At 27.8% G+C, this 20396-nt stretch overlaps 1 protein-coding gene and 1 long non-coding RNA gene across 2 annotated transcripts in view; both read left to right on the forward strand.

The window, feature by feature from the left end:
- The window catches only part of LOC111618240 (nuclear pore complex protein Nup153-like), a 96650-nt gene that overhangs the window by 40319 nt on the left and 35935 nt on the right, over positions 1-20396 (forward strand). Inside the window, exons 7-10 of the mRNA XM_023359723.1 lie at positions 2018-2137; positions 5235-5360; positions 7914-7964; positions 11363-11419. Of these exons, the coding sequence (XP_023215491.1) occupies positions 2018-2137; positions 5235-5360; positions 7914-7964; positions 11363-11419 (354 nt within the window). The remainder of the gene's footprint in view (positions 1-2017; positions 2138-5234; positions 5361-7913; positions 7965-11362; positions 11420-20396) is intronic.
- LOC111618243 lies at positions 13415-19349 on the forward strand. The gene is made up of 3 exons (XR_002755540.1): positions 13415-13561; positions 16650-16775; positions 19329-19349. It is a non-coding gene; the product is annotated as an uncharacterized LOC111618243 (long non-coding RNA).

Genomic DNA, 20396 nt, shown 5'->3' on the forward strand with positions numbered 1-20396 from the left:
TACCAAATTGAGTTGCTTCTATGATAACCTCATGCCACGCACTAGCCATTTAACTGTAAAAATTTGGGGTTGAAAAAATTTTTTATGTTTATCACAGGTTCTCAAAAACAACTGCAGAAATTTACCACCTTGCACAAGTAATTGTGTACAGTTTGTTTTCCACACAATCACACACACACAAATGAGAGAGACAGTTTTGGTAACCTGACACCATCAAAAGTGAAGTCATGGTGATCTTTCACAATTGCCTCAAGGGGTGGTCATGATATCATGGATGATTGTCAGCTATACTTGACATCATGACATGGTGATCTGCGATCTGCAAGTTGCTTTGACCTTGAACGCTTGTCTTCATGAGATAGTCTCGGTGATATGTCCTTCAACAATTTAAATGTTTTTGTGAATTTATTTCTTGCCTGAAAGATACAGCAAAGTAATTTTCTGGATATGAGAAACAACTCAGCCCTCTTGTTATTTAATTCCAGCTAAACTTATTTCATATTAGCCCACACTGTCACAAAGTTTGAAGATTTCTTCAGGAGCTCTTGAAAGGATATTGTTTTGTAAACAAAACAATATCTTGTCATCTAAGAAAGGTACAATTCTAAAATTTGGCATGTGCACATTACAGGATTTTTTTTGGAATTATCAAATTTCAGGAACAACATGAAACAAATACAAATTTGAGAAACAACATGAAACATAATTATGCATGAAAAATCAGTGGAAAATCACTGCATTAAGCATGTGATTCTGTAAAAAAAAAATAAAAAAAAAAATAAAAATGTGATTATGGGTTAACGTGCAAAAAATAGCAGCAATTCCTTTATACACAGGTAGCAGAAGTTTTAATTAACAGTCATCTTTACTAAACACAGATATGTTTTTCTCAGTGAATAAGATGTTGGTGAAATATAAATTTTCGTCTACAAGTACGTATCTTCTAATATCAGGACTTATTATACTGGCTTTACAGAAAATGCTAGTTTCACAGAAAACAATTTTTTATTTTATTTAATATACTTAGACACATACCAATATTATGTATGTGTCCAGGTATATTAAATAAAATAAAAAATTGTTTTCTGTGAAACTCTAGCATTTTCTGTAAAGCCAGTATAATAAGTCCTGATATTAGAAGATACGTACTTGTAGATGAAAATTTGTATTTTAGTAAGTCAAGGACATTGAGGCATTTTAAAGATGTTGATGAATTTGCTATTTTTGTACTGAGGGTAATTTTGGATATAGATATGTAGTTTAGTTACAATAGTTGTGAAATTTAACACATTACTGTTAATGTCATATTGTTATTTTTTGTTTAGAAGCTTATTTGAAAACTTCACATTTTGTTTGTGTAAATCAAATTGAAATGTATGCAGATAAAATGCATATCAGGCATATTTTGTATGCTTTTTAAGTTTCGTAAAGGATATAATGGTTACAAACAGTAAGAAATACTCATAGTGTATGGGGAACATGCTCCTAAACTTTGGACATGACAAATGTGGTTTTGAGAGTTTCAGTTAGGAATATATATGTTAATAGAATTTTAATTTCAAAGTTCAATTTATGCCAAAGGTCAGTGGGATAGGGAGATAAAGGAAGGTTTTGTGTCATATTTCAAAGTGGGGTCAGTCTTAATGAAAGTTTTAGATGTTATTAGCATTTGAAATTTCTTTAAAAGTTCACTCCTACTCAAAAATAAACCTTTTGTCTTTTTACATGATTAATAGCATAAAATTATTTTAAAATAAAATCTCATAACAGATGTGCTACACATAACTTTAACTTTGTAAATTATGAGTTGGGAGGAAATCATGCAAGGGTTTTAGCCAGTTTATTTATATTAAAAGTTCACTGAGAATGCAAACAAGGCAAATTGATAACTGTAACTATTATTTTTCTAAAAAGTGTTTGCTAGTTATATAAAATTATTATGTTTTTAATTAAACAATCTTTAAATAAATTTTCTTACAGAAATAATAATAATAATATGTATAATTTTTATTATTAGGGTGAAGTATCTCATTCAGGAGGAAACTGTTGTCATTCACCATTTTATGAGGGTAAAACAACATTTGGCGGAGCATCTGCTATGAACAGATCACATATATTATCATCAATATCATGTCCTGTAAGATTTTACTTCAAATATAAAATGTTTCTAATTTTGTAATTGGAATTTTTACACATACAGTAGAATTCATTTATTTTTTATCATAGATATTGTTATCACTTGTCTAATGCCATCAGAATTAATTGGCAAGTCCCAGAACAGGTAAAAAGTTGTCATTTTTGCTCTGTTTGCCTCAACATGTGGCTCATAACACACAATTGCTATCATTCTTAACCTGATTTTATTGCTTAAAAAAATTAAAAAAACGGCATGATTTCCATGCTGTTTTTAAATTTTTTTTTATTTTGGCAGTGTTAGTTTTAATAATAATAATTTATAATTGAGGTAAGAAATGCCAATAATTTAAACCACTGTACTGCAAGCATTGGATTGAATTATGAGTAATTAATAATAGTAATTATAATTAGTAGTTCTTTAAATTAAATATTTTAAATTTTTTTAATGAATTATTTTAATATCAGAGTCAGTAAAATTAAAATTTCTACTGATTAAGTGGTTAAGTAACAATATCTATAATGTTCAATCAGTTATCAATAGAGCTAGGTTTCAGAATAATTACAATAATTACAATAATTCTATTGTATGTGTATGTAATAATTTTAAGGATTTTTCTAACAAGGTATATTTAATAATTGGAAATAATCTTCAGTTATTGTAAAATATGTTTTTAATTATATAAATGTAGAACACATAAATTTATGTAAGTATAGAATATATAGGAAAATATTAGAGAACAAAAAAGGACTTCTGCATTTCTTTCCATTATACTTTAGTGATGAAAATAAGGAATTTTAGTGTTAGATATTGAAAATAATGAAAGAAAAATGAGCAATTATTTATTGTGATATTGATACAATGCCATGCTGCAATTTTTTATCTTTTTTAATTCAAAAAAATCACAAAGTTTTACCTCAGGATGGAAGTTTGTATATAGTCACTCAGGACCTCCAGTCTCTAAGATTTTCGATTTTCATCTATCTAATTCCATTCTTGAGATTAACAAATGACAGACAAATAGATGATAGTGGGAATGTGTAGGTCTGAATTTGAAAATTGTAGCCCAATTAAAAGAATGTATACATCTACATACATGTTTTCTTATTTAATAGAGAGGATTATTAAGAAAAACAAAGAAAATATTATGAATTAATAAAAAAAAATTGACTGTTTAGCCAACATTTGACTTTTTCTTTAACAATTTAATGATAAATGCATTGTCATTATTGTGAGATCCGAATAGTCCCTGGGTCTAATTAACAATTTAAATATAAAATTAAATTTATGAAGTAAAATATTATTTCGTTTTGGTGTGAAAATATTGTTTTTCTAACGTGGGAAAACTGATAAAAGAGCCACTTCCTTTAACGGAAGTTGAAGCATTGTTTGTTTTTCCACTTATCTAACACAAATCTCACCACCATGGGAATTGTCAACCCCTCAATAATTCCCCACTTCATCCGTTCACATGAGAGAATCCAAATATGCTGATTGGTCACGGATCATGAGATATAGTCAAAGATCGGCATGATTCGAGGAGTACATTGGGGAATCTCATATTGGAAAGAAGTTCCCATATTGTCTCCCTAAGGCCAACGTCCTTAGTTAGGAGTACGTCGGAAGATCTATGAGATCTTCCAACGTACTCCTAACTAAGGACGATCCGAAACTCCGAGAACAGATTGTTTCAAATCTGCGCCAATTAAGTGGTACTAACAATCCTAGTGGAAAGGTACCCCCAGCTAATCTCACATTATCAATTCTCTTTTTGGTCAGATAATAAATTTAGACCATCAGAAATTAGAGAAAAATTTTTTACTTAAGACAAAATTTTAGATTTTATTTTTAACCATTGAATTTATAAAAGTGAAAAAGTAATAATAAAATAGCTTACTCTTAGAAATGATCATCAGATTTAAAACTGATGATCATTTCTAAGTATTCTTAGTATCTAGGATGAACAATATGCCTTTGTTATGCTGTTACTGATACATTAATTTTTTGCTGGAAACATAATTAAACATTGACAATTTTCATAAAAATTTTGTTTAAATAGATAAATTCTTCACTTAAGCATAGATTGGCTTAGTTAGAGATAGTTAGTCATACAAGCACGAAAAAATTATTTTAAGAGGAAAGTTATAAATATAAAAAGACGGTATTTTCTAATATACTCTCATAAAATTTTGTGTTAAATGTCATTTCTGTATACAAGTAATGATAATTGAGCATCCAGCAGTAGTACTTAATTAATATATTTAAAGATCACTGTTAAATTATTATTGAAATAATTTTGATTAGAATTGTCGATGAATAAAGTTGGTATTGTGAATAAAGATCTGTTAAATATTTACTACTATAATAAATTATAATTTAATAAAATGCTAACTTTAATTGTCTTTAAGCATCATACATTGAAAGAAGTTAGTGTGTGAATTGAAACTGTTTTTTTTACTTATTACATAAAGAGCAACTTATTTGCCAACTTTTAGTGATTATAATTATTTGTAGTCTGTTCATTATTTTCTTACTGATGACATAAGATTATAATTTAATTTTTATGTTTATTAAAATAAAATATTTCTTATATCAGCAATTTTCAAAATTTAAAATTAGCAGACTCTTTTTAAGATTCTAAATTAAATTTTTAATATAAAAACAATACAGTAAAATGCCACATTTTTTCAAAAAAATTCAAATAAAACTTTATTTTTCAACAAAACCAAGGGAAAAAGTTTAATCTTTAAGTGTTTAAAATTAACATAAGAAAACAATTTTACTCTTAATCAACTTTTCAATATGTTCTGCTAGGCTATATTAAGATATAATGCATTATTGGTAGGCTAAACTGCAGTATATGTTTTACTACACAATCAAAATTGAATAAATGAGAACTGTGAAAATATTGCATTGTGTCATACAAAAAATAAGACAATGCTAAAATAAATATCTGCATTATCACAAAGTCAGATATATCTCCAAATTTAATGTGTTAAGAGAATCTGTTTTTCTATAAATATATTTTGAAAAATATTTCTTTACATATTTCTTTCCAGTTGAAGTCTTGGTGTAATAAATTGATTTTTTTCTTTTATAGGACACAAATGCCTCAAATACTAAATTGAAAGTGAACGATGCTTCGTCAAAAAAAGATTTTGACTACATGAGTACAACGGCTAAACGAATTTTATTATCTTTAGAAAAGATGTCCACTCCTTTAGTGGTAAGTCATGTTTAAACTATTTCAGTTTTAATGATGTCTTGAAGATTAAATAAAATTAGTTTTGAGATTTTAAAATAATGTGCTATTTGATAAGAAGTATAAATGTTTAGAATATCATAAATGAGAAAGATTATTTTAAATAGAATTTCCATTTAAAATGGTTTATGTTAAAAGTTACATAAAAGTATGAATATATAAACACAGGGCTACAAGTGGGCTACTTCTTTATTTCCAGTTAGTATTTCTTTGCTATTTTCAGTATTAGGTTACTTTTTGTTCCTGTTTGTCTCTTAACAATTAAGTGCATATTCAGTATGAAAATGTAGATTAAAATATGCATTATTATTGAAATAGGGGAAAAAAACTACATGGCATAAGTATTTAAGAAGGAGACAAAGCCAAAAGTAAACAAACAGCTCAGCTACAGAAGAACATTGAAGAGAGAGGAAATTTCATAACAAATTTCTTCAAGAGAATGTGAAAAAAAATGTGAACAAATATATATAAAAGAGAATATATATATATATATATATACAGATAGCCCTCGGTTTACGCCGCAGTTCCGTTCCTACAAAAGCCGGCACAAATCGAATCAACGTAAAACGAACCCATATTTACAGTGAGGTATAGGGTTAGGTTCTACATAAGTGAAAAATAAGCTAATAATTTTGTATATTAATACAATATAATACAAAATACATATAAATTTTTAATTTTTAAAATGTATTTTATCATAAAATAAAGTAAAATGTTTTTATTTAAAAATTTTAGTTTTCAATTTCTTACATTTTTCGGAAAAGTATCCATCTTTAATTGTTTATATTTTTGATTTCTTTCATTAAGAATTTCGGAATATGGTAGAATATGATGCTCCTTTTTACATTCGCACTTCGCTCCCAATCATTGTCTAACTCACAAAGTTCATCCATCAAACTTTCCATAGTTGAAAGGATACGTTAACCCAACATAGAGCTACAGACGAGTAGAGACACTGATTGGTCGACCACCGGTTGCCGTAGCGCATATATAAGGTCAGTTTGAGTGGGAAAATTCAAGCTGGCTAAGGAGAGATAAATATCGTCTGGCCAATGAGAAGTAGATTTGTCTCATTAACGGTAATTTGTGTTCACCGGAAGTGCTATTGCGTCGTAAGGTGTTTCCTGAATGAACTGATACGTGGATACATTCATTGGCGCTATGGATTCGGACGCCATTTATTGGACTATTAAGTTTAATATCTTGACTCGTGGGTACCTAAACGTTTAGTATTTTAATATTAATTTAATGCAAATGTATACATATCTAAAAATATTAAACAGAAAAAATAAATATATTCAATAAAAATCTTTGTTTTAACGAATGTACAATGTTGTGGCTTGGTAAATAAGTCAACACTGAAATGAAAATCAGTCTAGCATAGGGAAAATCGGGGAATTATACTTTCGGCGAATTGCGAAGTGGCGTAAATTGAACCGGCGTAAACTGAGGACTACCTGTATATATATATATATATATATTATACTCTTTTTAAAATATGGATATCTTACTCAATCTGGACTTGTTATATTTGTCTTGAAAAAGTGATATGGTCTAAATAACTTGTTGATGGTATGATGTCTAAAATGGTTACTAAAGTAATTTTTATCTCATTCATACAAGCTTTAGTTGTAGATATGATAATCCAATAATAACAGTTACCTGCTATATAGGTGTTAAGTGTATTGGATTTACCTGTTGTATACTATATGGTTACTTTTTGGTATTACTTTTACTTTTTTAAAAAATTCTGGTTACTCTTTCAACTATTTTCAGTCTCATCTGTCACTTGCAAAACTGTAAACATAAAAATGGCATAAATCTTTACATACTATGTAAATACTGTAAAATAATAGATTAAAATATGATTGTATTCATTAAGATATAATGAAAGGAGAAATTTATTAGGTTGTTAATATTTGTTTTTATGACTTACTTGGTTCCTAGAAAACAGTTGTCATGTATTCCATTCTGTCTTCTGTAATTTCAGTATTGCAAATTGAAATTGCATTCTGTCGATAGAAGTTTGAATCTTATCATCTTTGTATGGTAATAACTTATAAAAAAGTATGGCATTTGTTACAGCCATAATACAATATTAATAATTCAGTTATGAAAGTGGAGTTGTAAAATGCAAGTTCTACAACACTTAAAAGAAGCAGGGCAAAATTCTTAATGTTCAGAAAATAAAGGCAAAAATGTTATATATTTTATTGGAATAATGACAGTTTCCACAGAAGTGATAATTGTTAATTGTAAATAATAATAATAGGGCTATAAATAGAAACAAAAGCTTTCTTATATTATTTTAATTAATAACCATAGGAAAGCAATGTTTTGAAAAAATTTCAAAGAAAGAAATTGTAGTTTTATAAAATTTTTATCATTAACTGATTAATAAAGATGCCATTTATATTTATAATCTTTTTATTTTATGAAAAAATGAGTTGTAAATGATATATTTTGTGTATAGTTATCTTTACCACAGATAATTAAATAAGTTTTATTTAATTGCAGGATGCAAAGAAGATTCCAACAGAAAAGAAAACATTTGTTGAATCATATTTGGTAAATATATTGTTTGAATGAATATTTCTATTATCATTAAAACCATAATACAGTACAGTAGTACCTCAGGATACGAATGCTTCAGCATACGAAATTTTCAGGATATGACATGAAATTCAAACATATTTTTGCTCCAAGTTACGAATAAAAACTCACCATACAACATTACATTAGTTTGCAGCACCACCGCCATGATTGGTTTTAGTCCGCGTGTTTGCTTTGTTGTGAAAGGATCTCACTCGATAAAGGAAATCTTGAGGTATTATCAGAAATTGACTGATTTTATTGAAAAGGAACATCCCAAAAAGGTTCACACTGGCCATATTGCTGCTCAGTTTAATGACATTTGCCTAAGTCATTTTAGAAACATTTTAAAAAGTAGGCAAAGCCAAACCTCTTTGGATAGATATTTTACCAAGCAACCTCTATCCAGTGAAAGTGCTGGTGAAAGTGAAGGAAAGAAAGCAAAAAGCAGTGAATAAAAGATTTTAAAATATATATGAAACAGAAAAGATAAAAAAAATTAGTGTTAAGTTATTTTTAAGTTATTGTTACATTATGTTATGTAAGTTAAGTTTTAGTATCATTCCCCTTCTCCCTCTCTTCTGCCACCAGTTTACACCTCCACCATCGTCTATCCTCAAAGGTAAAGTGCAAATAAAACTACATTTTTATTATCAGTTATTATTCTATCAGGTCAGTCCATAAGTTCTTGCGCATTTTTATCTACAAAAAAAGCAACAAAAAATATTAATTAAATTTTATTTCAATCTATAATGTATTCACCATTATTTTGTACAATTTCTTGCCATCTTGATGGTAGCTTTTTAATCCCGTCTTTGTAAAATGATTTCGGTTTTGAATCAAAATATTCAGAAATAGCCTTTTTTACATTGTTCTCATCCTCAAAAGTTTTTCCTTTTAAAAAATTCTGCAAACTCCGAAAAAGATGATAATCACTGGGAGCAATATCTGGCAAATATGGTGGATGAGGTAAAATTTCCCAGTTGAAGCTTTGGAGTTGAGCAGTTGACGTTGTTGTCAGTTAGCTATTGACAGTTCATGTGGTATCCATTTTCCTAGCTTTGAAACTTTTCCGATTTGTTGTAGATGTCTATGAACAGTTCCATGGGATGAATTTAAACGTTCCGCAATTTCATCAACTGTTAAAGATGGTTCTGCTTCAACTAGTGCAGAGAGAGCATCATCATCAAAGTCAACAGGTCTTCCAGTACGAGCCTTATCCTCCACACTAAAATCATTATTTCTAAATCTTTCAAACCACTTCTGCGCAGTCCTTACACTAATTACAGTTTGATTATGAACAGTATTTAATTTTTTGGCTGCATTTGTAGCATTCTCATCACTTAAAAATAAAAAGTATAAAACATGTCTCTTATATTCATCTGTTACTTCCATTTTAACGAAAATAAACAACTGAAATGTTCCCAATTCTGAACAGTATTATATGAATGAGATCCAATTTAACACTTCAGTGTAAAAAGTATCACATTAGACTGGCATTTTTAACATCAAAACAAGATTTTTCTCAAGATCATAAAATACCCATGAACTTATGAACTGACCTGATATTATGGTTATTTATATATTTACAACTACAAAATGCATTTTTCAGTGTTTTCCTTACTAAAGTTATTTTTTTCAATGTATTACTTAGCTTTAATTTGAGAGTGTTTTTCGTGTTGGAATGGATTATTTGGTTTTACATGTAATAGTATGGGGAAAATGATTCACCTTACAACATTTTATATGATCTCAGTTTAGGAATGGATTAATTTCGTATCCTGAGGTACTACTGTATTTTAGAAAATTTTGTTTTTATTGATGTTTTACACATACATTATGTAATGCATTTTCTAATTTAATTTCACTTCTTGCGTATAATGATAAGAGATTGTCAATGATTTGTAACAAAAAAGTATCTTAATTTGAAATGGATAATTTAAATTTAACAAATTTTTATTGTCATTTCTGTCGTTATTAACATTAGACTACTTGCTTTAATTTTAAATTTTCAAACCCTTGGATAATTCAGACAAAAATAAATTGCAATAAACATTGCAATTTATTATCTAAATATTAAAGAAGATAGCTTGATCAGATGACCTACTCAACCTTGCTGCCTCATGTTCCTTTTTTTTAAGCCTAAGATAGAATTTTTCTAGAATGTTAATCATTGATTCTGAGCTTTCCTAAAGTAGTTTTGTATATTTCTTTTAAATTAGTGGTGTAATAAAACATGTTACATTTTCTGAATAAAAATTTTTTATAATCAAAATGTATTCAATTTAAAAGTTTAAATAAAAACAATGCATTTGTAGTTAATGATTCACCATAATTATATCAAATGTTTATGATCGATACAGATACTTTGTCCCATTGTAGAATGAGGAGAGAGTTTTAGTTGATACAATATAAATTCACTTATTTCACATGGTGTTAAAAATAAGTTCATAATAAAAATGAAAATTTTTTAATATGAGTTTAATCTAAGTTAAAAAAAAAGGAAAATAAATAAAATTTAGTGTATATTATTAAATGAGCAGAAAGATTAAAAGAAATTATATAATGTCATCAATGAGTATTATTAATTATTAATCAGATGGCTGAGGCAGTTAGTGTCAACCTATGGCTCTGATGACATAGAATTGAATTCAGGCAGGCAAAAACCTCCAGGAATTTTTCATGGCTCAAATATGTTTGGGCTCATTCTTTATCTTCTGCTGCCCATATTGGGTGCGTTTACTTTTAGCTTCAATCTCGCCCCTAGCATGCTCAGCCTGTATAGTTTTTGTTAGCTACCAATGAGCACAGCATTTACTTTTCGCACCTGTGACATCATTGCTAGCATTCCTAGTATGCTTGGTGTGCTTGGAGAATTTACAACGAGCTTGGTTTTTGTTCAAAAATGGAAGCGTCCATTACTGTGTATACTTTTATGAGTGTGCTAGTATGACGTCAGGCTGCATTAGGTGTCAGCTCAGCGAGCTTGAACGCTAGCAAAAAGTAAACCCACCCTATGTGGGCCTGGCAGAATCTGTGATGGTATGGAAAAATGCCCTCTTAGAGCCTACAGGGTGGAAAGTTTTTTAAAAGAAAGGCATTATTTACATATAAAATTCTAGAGTACCAAAATGAATTTGTGAGTATTATAATAATTGAATTATAATATCAAGATTTGATATATGTTATATAATTTTGTTTGATGACATCTTGAAAACTTATTAGATTAGAAATCTAATAAGTTCTCAAGATGTTTTAATTCAGAACTTACTTAGGTAAAATATTTTGCATTATCTTTGTATTTTAAAATAGTAAAAAAAATGTTATTTATATTTGAATGGCATGCTAATTGATACACTTTTTTTTATTTACAGCGGCGAAAAATGAATTCTTCATCCAACAATTTTGCAATTAACAAATCAAAATCTCAGGTATTTATTACTTTATTTTATCTCTCTTAAAAATTTAATACATTCAGTTTAAAATCATCATACAGTACAATTGTCATTTAGAAGGAGTTTTTGTTCATGCCAACAAGATTTGCTCAAATTAAGACTGATTACACAGACTAAATTAAGACTAAATTACACAGAAATATGTTAAAATTTAGAAGGACATTATTTTTGTATTATTAAATAAATAAGTAGATATTTTGAAAGGATAGTCACCAAAATAATATTTTAAATTTATGTTCTTCAGATAAAATTAATAGAATGTTTAAAAAGTTCATGTAAATAAGATAAAATTTGCATGTACTGTAAGAGATAAAACTATTATTATTTATGAAATTAAACTTATGAAACTTATGTAGTAAATTTTTTTTTTTTAAATGACACTTAACAAGAGGTACTCTTTTATATAAGGATATGCATTTCAAGCAATTTTAACTGTTTTACCAATATAAGTGATTTTTTCTCCCCTCCCAATATAGCACTTTATTCTTTGTGCATAGATTAAGATTAATTTTTTACTATTTGTATTATAGGATCATGCAAAATTACAATATAATAATATATAAATTGCAATTGCACTGTTTTTGCCCATTATATTTATACTTATAAAAACATTGTGTAAGCATGTGAATTATCTATAAATAAATTTTAATTTATCCAGAAAAAGAAGTTTTTGGTGCTTGTTTTTTCTAAATGCAATTGATTTACAATTTATATATACAGTCGACCCCCCTATAATTACGGTCCCTATAATTACGATTCCTATAAAACTACGAAAAAATATACGTATTTTGGAAATGTTGAGTCGGATTAGTGTAGAATCAATTAATTTTATGGAAGAAAACCTTTCAATCAGCCGTAGTCCGTAAACTTGACACGTGTCGGGCTGTGATTGGAACGACTTGTAAGAAATCGGATTCCTAATAAATTGGAACGTATCTATATCTTATAGGGGGGTCGACTGTANTAGTTTCACAGAAAACAATTTTTTATTTTATTTAATATACTTAGACACATACCAATATTATGTATGTGTCCAGGTATATTAAATAAAATAAAAAATTGTTTTCTGTGAAACTCTAGCATTTTCTGTAAAGCCAGTATAATAAGTCCTGATATTAGAAGATACGTACTTGTAGATGAAAATTTATATTTTAGTAAGTCAAGGACATTGAGGCATTTTAAAGATGTTGATGAATTTGCTATTTTTGTACTGAGGGTAATTTTGGATATAGATATGTAGTTTAGTTACAATAGTTGTGAAATTTAACACATTACTGTTAATGTCATATTGTTATTTTTTGTTTAGAAGCTTATTTGAAAACTTCACATTTTGTTTGTGTAAATCAAATTGAAATGTATGCAGATAAAATGCATATCAGGCATATTTTGTATGCTTTTTAAGTTTCGTAAAGGATATAATGGTTACAAACAGTAAGAAATACTCATAGTGTATGGGGAACATGCTCCTAAACTTTGGACATGACAAATGTGGTTTTGAGAGTTTCAGTTAGGAATATATATGTTAATAGAATTTTAATTTCAAAGTTCAATTTATGCCAAAGGTCAGTGGGATAGGGAGATAAAGGAAGGTTTTGTGTCATATTTCAAAGTGGGGTCAGTCTTAATGAAAGTTTTAGATGTTATTAGCATTTGAAATTTCTTTAAAAGTTCACTCCTACTCAAAAATAAACCTTTTGTCTTTTTACATGATTAATAACATAAAATTATTTTAAAATAAAATCTCATAACAGATGTGCTACACATAACTTTAACTTTGTAAATTATGAGTTGGGAGGAAATCATGCAAGGGTTTTAGCCAGTTTATTTATATTAAAAGTTCACTGAGAATGCAAACAAGGCAAATTGATAACTGTAACTATTATTTTTCTAAAAAGTGTTTGCTAGTTATATAAAATTATTATGTTTTTAATTAAACAATCTTTAAATAAATTTTCTTACAGAAATAATAATAATAATATGTATAATTTTTATTATTAGGGTGAAGTATCTCATTCAGGAGGAAACTGTTGTCATTCACCATTTTATGAGGGTAAAACAACATTTGGCGGAGCATCTGCTATGAACAGATCACATATATTATCATCAATATCATGTCCTGTAAGATTTTACTTCAAATATAAAATGTTTCTAATTTTGTAATTGGAATTTTTACACATACAGTAGAATTCATTTATTTTTTATCATAGATATTGTTATCACTTGTCTAATGCCATCAGAATTAATTGGCAAGTCCCAGAACAGGTAAAAAGTTGTCATTTTTGCTCTGTTTGCCTCAACATGTGGCTCATAACACACAATTGCTATCATTCTTAACCTGATTTTATTGCTTAAAAAAATTAAAAAAACGGCATGATTTCCATGCTGTTTTTAAATTTTTTTTTATTTTGGCAGTGTTAGTTTTAATAATAATAATTTATAATTGAGGTAAGAAATGCCAATAATTTAAACCACTGTACTGCAAGCATTGGATTGAATTATGAGTAATTAATAATAGTAATTATAATTAGTAGTTCTTTAAATTAAATATTTTAAATTTTTTTAATGAATTATTTTAATATCAGAGTCAGTAAAATTAAAATTTCTACTGATTAAGTGGTTAAGTAACAATATCTATAATGTTCAATCAGTTATCAATAGAGCTAGGTTTCAGAATAATTACAATAATTCTATTGTATGTGTATGTAATAATTTTAAGGATTTTTCTAACAAGGTATATTTAATAATTGGAAATAATCTTCAGTTATTGTAAAATATGTTTTTAATTATATAAATGTAGAAAACATAAATTTATGTAAGTATAGAATATATAGGAAAATATTAGAGAACAAAAAAGGACTTCTGCATTTCTTTCCATTATATTTTAGTGATGAAAATAAGGAATTTTAGTGTTAGATATTGAAAATAATGAAAGAAAAATGAGCAATTATTTATTGTGATATTGATACAATGCCATGCTGCAATTTTTTATCTTTTTTAATTCAAAAAAATCACAAAGTTTTACCTCAGGATGGAAGTTTGTATATAGTCACTCAGGACCTCCAGTCTCTAAGATTTTCGATTTTCATCTATCTAATTCCATTCTTGAGATTAACAAATGACAGACAAATAGATGATAGTGGGAATGTGTAGGTCTGAATTTGAAAATTGTAGCCCAATTAAAAGAATGTATACATCTACATACATGTTTTCTTATTTAATAGAGAGGATTATTAAGAAAAACAAAGAAAATATTATGAATTAATAAAAAAAAATTGACTGTTTAGCCAACATTTGACTTTTTCGTTAACAATTTAATGATAAATGCATTGTCATTATTGTGAGATCCGAATAGTCCCTGGGTCTAATTAACAATTTAAATATAAAATTAAATTTATGAAGTAAAATATTATTTCGTTTTGGTGTGAAAATATTGTTTTTCTAACGTGGGAAAACTGATAAAAGAGCCACTTCCTTTAACGGAAGTTGAAGCATTGTTTGTTTTTCCACTTATCTAACACAAATCTCACCACCATGGGAATTGTCAACCCCTCAATAATTCCCCACTTCATCCGTTCACATGAGAGAATCCAAATATGCTGATTGGTCACGGATCATGAGATATAGTCAAAGATCGGCATGATTCGAGGAGTACATTGGGGAATCTCATATTGGAAAGAAGTTCCCATATTGTCTCCCTAAGGCCAACATCCTTAGTTAGGAGTACGTCGGAAGATCTAAGAGATCTTCCAACGTACTCCTAACTAAGGACGATCCGAAACTCCGAGAACAGATTGTTTCAAATCTGCGCCAATTAAGTGGTACTAACAATCCTAGTGGAAAGGTACCCCCAGCTAATCTCACATTATCAATTCTCTTTTTGGTCAGATAATAAATTTAGACCATCAGAAATTAGAGAAAAATTTTTTACTTAAGACAAAATTTTAGATTTTATTTTTAACCATTGAATTTATAAAAGTGAAAAAGTAATAATAAAATAGCTTACTCTTAGAAATGATCATCAGATTTAAAACTGATGATCATTTCTAAGTATTCTTAGTATCTAGGATGAACAATATGCCTTTGTTATGCTGTTACTGATACATTAATTTTTTGCTGGAAACATAATTAAACATTGACAATTTTCATAAAAATTTTGTTTAAATAGATAAATTCTTCACTTAAGCATAGATTGGCTTAGTTAGAGATAGTTAGTCATACAAGCACGAAAAAATTATTTTAAGAGGAAAGTTATAAATATAAAAAGACAGTATTTTCTAATATACTCTCATAAAATTTTGTGTTAAATGTCATTTCTGTATACAAGTAATGATAATTGAGCATCCAGCAGTAGTACTTAATTAATATATTTAAAGATCACTGTTAAATTATTATTGAAATAATTTTGATTAGAATTGTCGATGAATAAAGTTGGTATTGTGAATAAAGATCTGTTAAATATTTACTACTATAATAAATTATAATTTAATAAAATGCTAACTTTAATTGTCTTTAAGCATCATACATTGAAAGAAGTTAGTGTGTGAATTGAAACTGTTTTTTTTACTTATTACATAAAGAGCAACTTATTTGCCAACTTTTAGTGATTATAATTATTTGTAGTCTGTTCATTATTTTCTTACTGATGACATAAGATTATAATTTAATTTTTATGTTTATTAAAATAAAATATTTCTTATATCAGCAATTTTCAAAATTTAAAATTAGCAGACTCTTTTTAAGATTCTAAATTAAATTTTTAATATAAAAACGATACAGTAAAATGCCACATTTTTTCAAAAAAATTCAAATAAAACTTTATTTTTCAACAAAACCAAGGGAAAAAGTTTAATCTTTAAGTGTTTAAAATTAACATAAGAAAACAATTTTACTCTTAATCAACTTTTCAATATGTTCTGCTAGGCTATATTAAGATATAATGCATTATTGGTAGGCTAAACTGCAGTATATGTTTTACTACACAATCAAAATTGAATAAATGAGAACTGTGAAAATATTGCATTGTGTCATACAAAAAATAAGACAATGCTAAAATAAATATCTGCATTATCACAAAGTCAGATATATCTCCAAATTTAATGTGTTAAGAGAATCTGTTTTTCTATAAATATATTTTGAAAAATATTTCTTTACATATTTCTTTCCAGTTGAAGTCTTGGTGTAATAAATTGATTTTTTTCTTTTATAGGACACAAATGCCTCAAATACTAAATTGAAAGTGAACGATGCTTCGTCAAAAAAAGATTTTGACTACATGAGTACAACGGCTAAACGAATTTTATTATCTTTAGAAAAGATGTCCACTCCTTTAGTGGTAAGTCATGTTTAAACTATTTCAGTTTTAATGATGTCTTGAAGATTAAATAAAATTAGTTTTGAGATTTTAAAATAATGTGCTATTTGATAAGAAGTATAAATGTTTAGAATATCATAAATGAGAAAGATTATTTTAAATAGAATTTCCATTTAAAATGGTTTATGTTAAAAGTTACATAAAAGTATGAATATATAAACACAGGGCTACAAGTGGGCTACTTCTTTATTTCCAGTTAGTATTTCTTTGCTATTTTCAGTATTAGGTTACTTTTTGTTCCTGTTTGTCTCTTAACAATTAAGTGCATATTCAGTATGAAAATGTAGATTAAAATATGCATTATTATTGAAATAGGGGAAAAAAACTACATGGCATAAGTATTTAAGAAGGAGACAAAGCCAAAAGTAAACAAACAGCTCAGCTACAGAAGAACATTGAAGAGAGAGGAAATTTCATAACAAATTTCTTCAAGAGAATGTGAAAAAAAATGTGAACAAATATATATAAAAGAGAATATATATATATATATATATACAGATAGCCCTCGGTTTACGCCGCAGTTCCGTTCCTACAAAAGCCGGCACAAATCGAATCAACGTAAAACGAACCCATATTTACAGTGAGGTATAGGGTTAGGTTCTACATAAGTGAAAAATAAGCTAATAATTTTGTATATTAATACAATATAATACAAAATACATATAAATTTTTAATTTTTAAAATGTATTTTATCATAAAATAAAGTAAAATGTTTTTATTTAAAAATTTTAGTTTTCAATTTCTTACATTTTTCGGAAAAGTATCCATCTTTAATTGTTTATATTTTTGATTTCTTTCATTAAGAATTTCGGAATATGGTAGAATATGATGCTCCTTTTTACATTCGCACTTCGCTCCCAATCATTGTCTAACTCACAAAGTTCATCCATCAAACTTTCCATAGTTGAAAGGATACGTTAACCCGACATAGAGCTACAGACGAGTGGAGACACTGATTGGTCGACCACCGGTTGCCGTAGCGCATATATAAGGTCAGTTTGAGTGGGAAAATTCAAGCTGGCTAAGGAGAGATAAATATCGTCTGGCCAATGAGAAGTAGATTTGTCTCATTAACGGTAATTTGTGTTCACCGGAAGTGCTATTGCGTCGTAAGGTGTTTCCTGAATGAACTGATACGTGGATACATTCATTGGCGCTATGGATTCGGACGCCATTTATTGGACTATTAAGTTTAATATCTTGACTCGTGGGTACCTAAACGTTTAGTATTTTAATATTAATTTAATGCAAATGTATACATATCTAAAAATATTAAACAGAAAAAATAAATATATTCAATAAAAATCTTTGTTTTAACGAATGTACAATGTTGTGGCTTGGTAAATAAGTCAACACTGAAATGAAAATCAGTCTAGCATAGGGAAAATCGGGGAATTATACTTTCGGCGAATTGCGAAGTGGCGTAAATTGAACCGGCGTAAACTGAGGACTACCTGTATATATATATATATATATATTATACTCTTTTTAAAATATGGATATCTTACTCAATCTGGACTTGTTATATTTGTCTTGAAAAAGTGATATGGTCTAAATAACTTGTTGATGGTATGATGTCTAAAATGGTTACTAAAGTAATTTTTATCTCATTCATACAAGCTTTAGTTGTAGATATGATAATCCAATAATAACAGTTACCTGCTATATAGGTGTTAAGTGTATTGGATTTACCTGTTGTATACTATATGGTTACTTTTTGGTATTACTTTTACTTTTTTAAAAAATTCTGGTTACTCTTTCAACTATTTTCAGTCTCATCTGTCACTTGCAAAACTGTAAACATAAAAATGGCATAAATCTTTACATACTATGTAAATACTGTAAAATAATAGATTAAAATATGATTGTATTCATTAAGATATAATGAAAGGAGAAATTTATTAGGTTGTTAATATTTGTTTTTATGACTTACTTGGTTCCTAGAAAACAGTTGTCATGTATTCCATTCTGTCTTCTGTAATTTCAGTATTGCAAATTGAAATTGCATTCTGTCGATAGAAGTTTGAATCTTATCATCTTTGTATGGTAATAACTTATAAAAAAGTATGGCATTTGTTACAGCCATAATACAATATTAATAATTCAGTTATGAAAGTGGAGTTGTAAAATGCAAGTTCTACAACACTTAAAAGAAGCAGGGCAAAATTCTTAATGTTCAGAAAATAAAGGCAAAAATGTTATATATTTTATTGGAATAATGACAGTTTCCACAGAAGTGATAATTGTTAATTGTAAATAATAATAATAGGGCTATAAATAGAAACAAAAGCTTTCTTATATTATTTTAATTAATAACCATAGGAAAGCAATGTTTTGAAAAAATTTCAAAGAAAGAAATTGTAGTTTTATAAAATTTTTATCATTAACTGATTAATAAAGATGCCATTTATATTTATAATCTTTTTATTTTATGAAAAAATGAGTTGTAAATGATATATTTTGTGTATAGTTATCTTTACCACAGATAATTAAATAAGTTTTATTTAATTGCAGGATGCAAAGAAGATTCCAACAGAAAAGAAAACATTTGTTGAATCATATTTGGTAAATATATTGTTTGAATGAATATTTCTATTATCATTAAAACCATAATACAGTACAGTAGTACCTCAGGATACGAATGCTTCAGCATACGAAATTTTCAGGATATGACATGAAATTCAAACATATTTTTGCTCCAAGTTACGAATAAAAACTCACCATACAACATTACATTAGTTTGCAGCACCACCGCCATGATTGGTTTTAGTCCGCGTGTTTGCTTTGTTGTGAAAGGATCTCACTCGATAAAGGAAATCTTGAGGTATTATCAGAAATTGACTGATTTTATTGAAAAGGAACATCCCAAAAAGGTTCACACTGGCCATATTGCTGCTCAGTTTAATGACATTTGCCTAAGTCATTTTAGAAACATTTTAAAAAGTAGGCAAAGCCAAACCTCTTTGGATAGATATTTTACCAAGCAACCTCTATCCAGTGAAAGTGCTGGTGAAAGTGAAGGAAAGAAAGCAAAAAGCAGTGAATAAAAGATTTTAAAATATATATGAAACAGAAAAGATAAAAAAAATTAGTGTTAAGTTATTTTTAAGTTATTGTTACATTATGTTATGTAAGTTAAGTTTTAGTATCATTCCCCTTCTCCCTCTCTTCTGCCACCAGTTTACACCTCCACCATCGTCTATCCTCAAAGGTAAAGTGCAAATAAAACTACATTTTTATTATCAGTTATTATTCTATCAGGTCAGTCCATAAGTTCTTGCGCATTTTTATCTACAAAAAAAGCAACAAAAAATATTAATTAAATTTTATTTCAATCTATAATGTATTCACCATTATTTTGTACAATTTCTTGCCATCTTGATGGTAGCTTTTTAATCCCGTCTTTGTAAAATGATTTCGGTTTTGAATCAAAATATTCAGAAATAGCCTTTTTTACATTGTTCTCAACCTCAATAGTTTTTCCTTTTAAAAAATTCTGCAAACTCTGAAAAAGATGATAATCACTGGGAGCAATATCTGGCAAATATGGTGGATGAGGTAAAATTTCCCAGTTGAAGCTTT

The sequence above is a fragment of the Centruroides sculpturatus genome, unplaced genomic scaffold (assembly GCF_000671375.1).
Source record: "Centruroides sculpturatus isolate CEXI.00-Female unplaced genomic scaffold, Cexi_2.0 scaffold205, whole genome shotgun sequence".
Lineage (NCBI taxonomy): Eukaryota > Metazoa > Arthropoda > Arachnida > Scorpiones > Buthidae > Centruroides > Centruroides sculpturatus.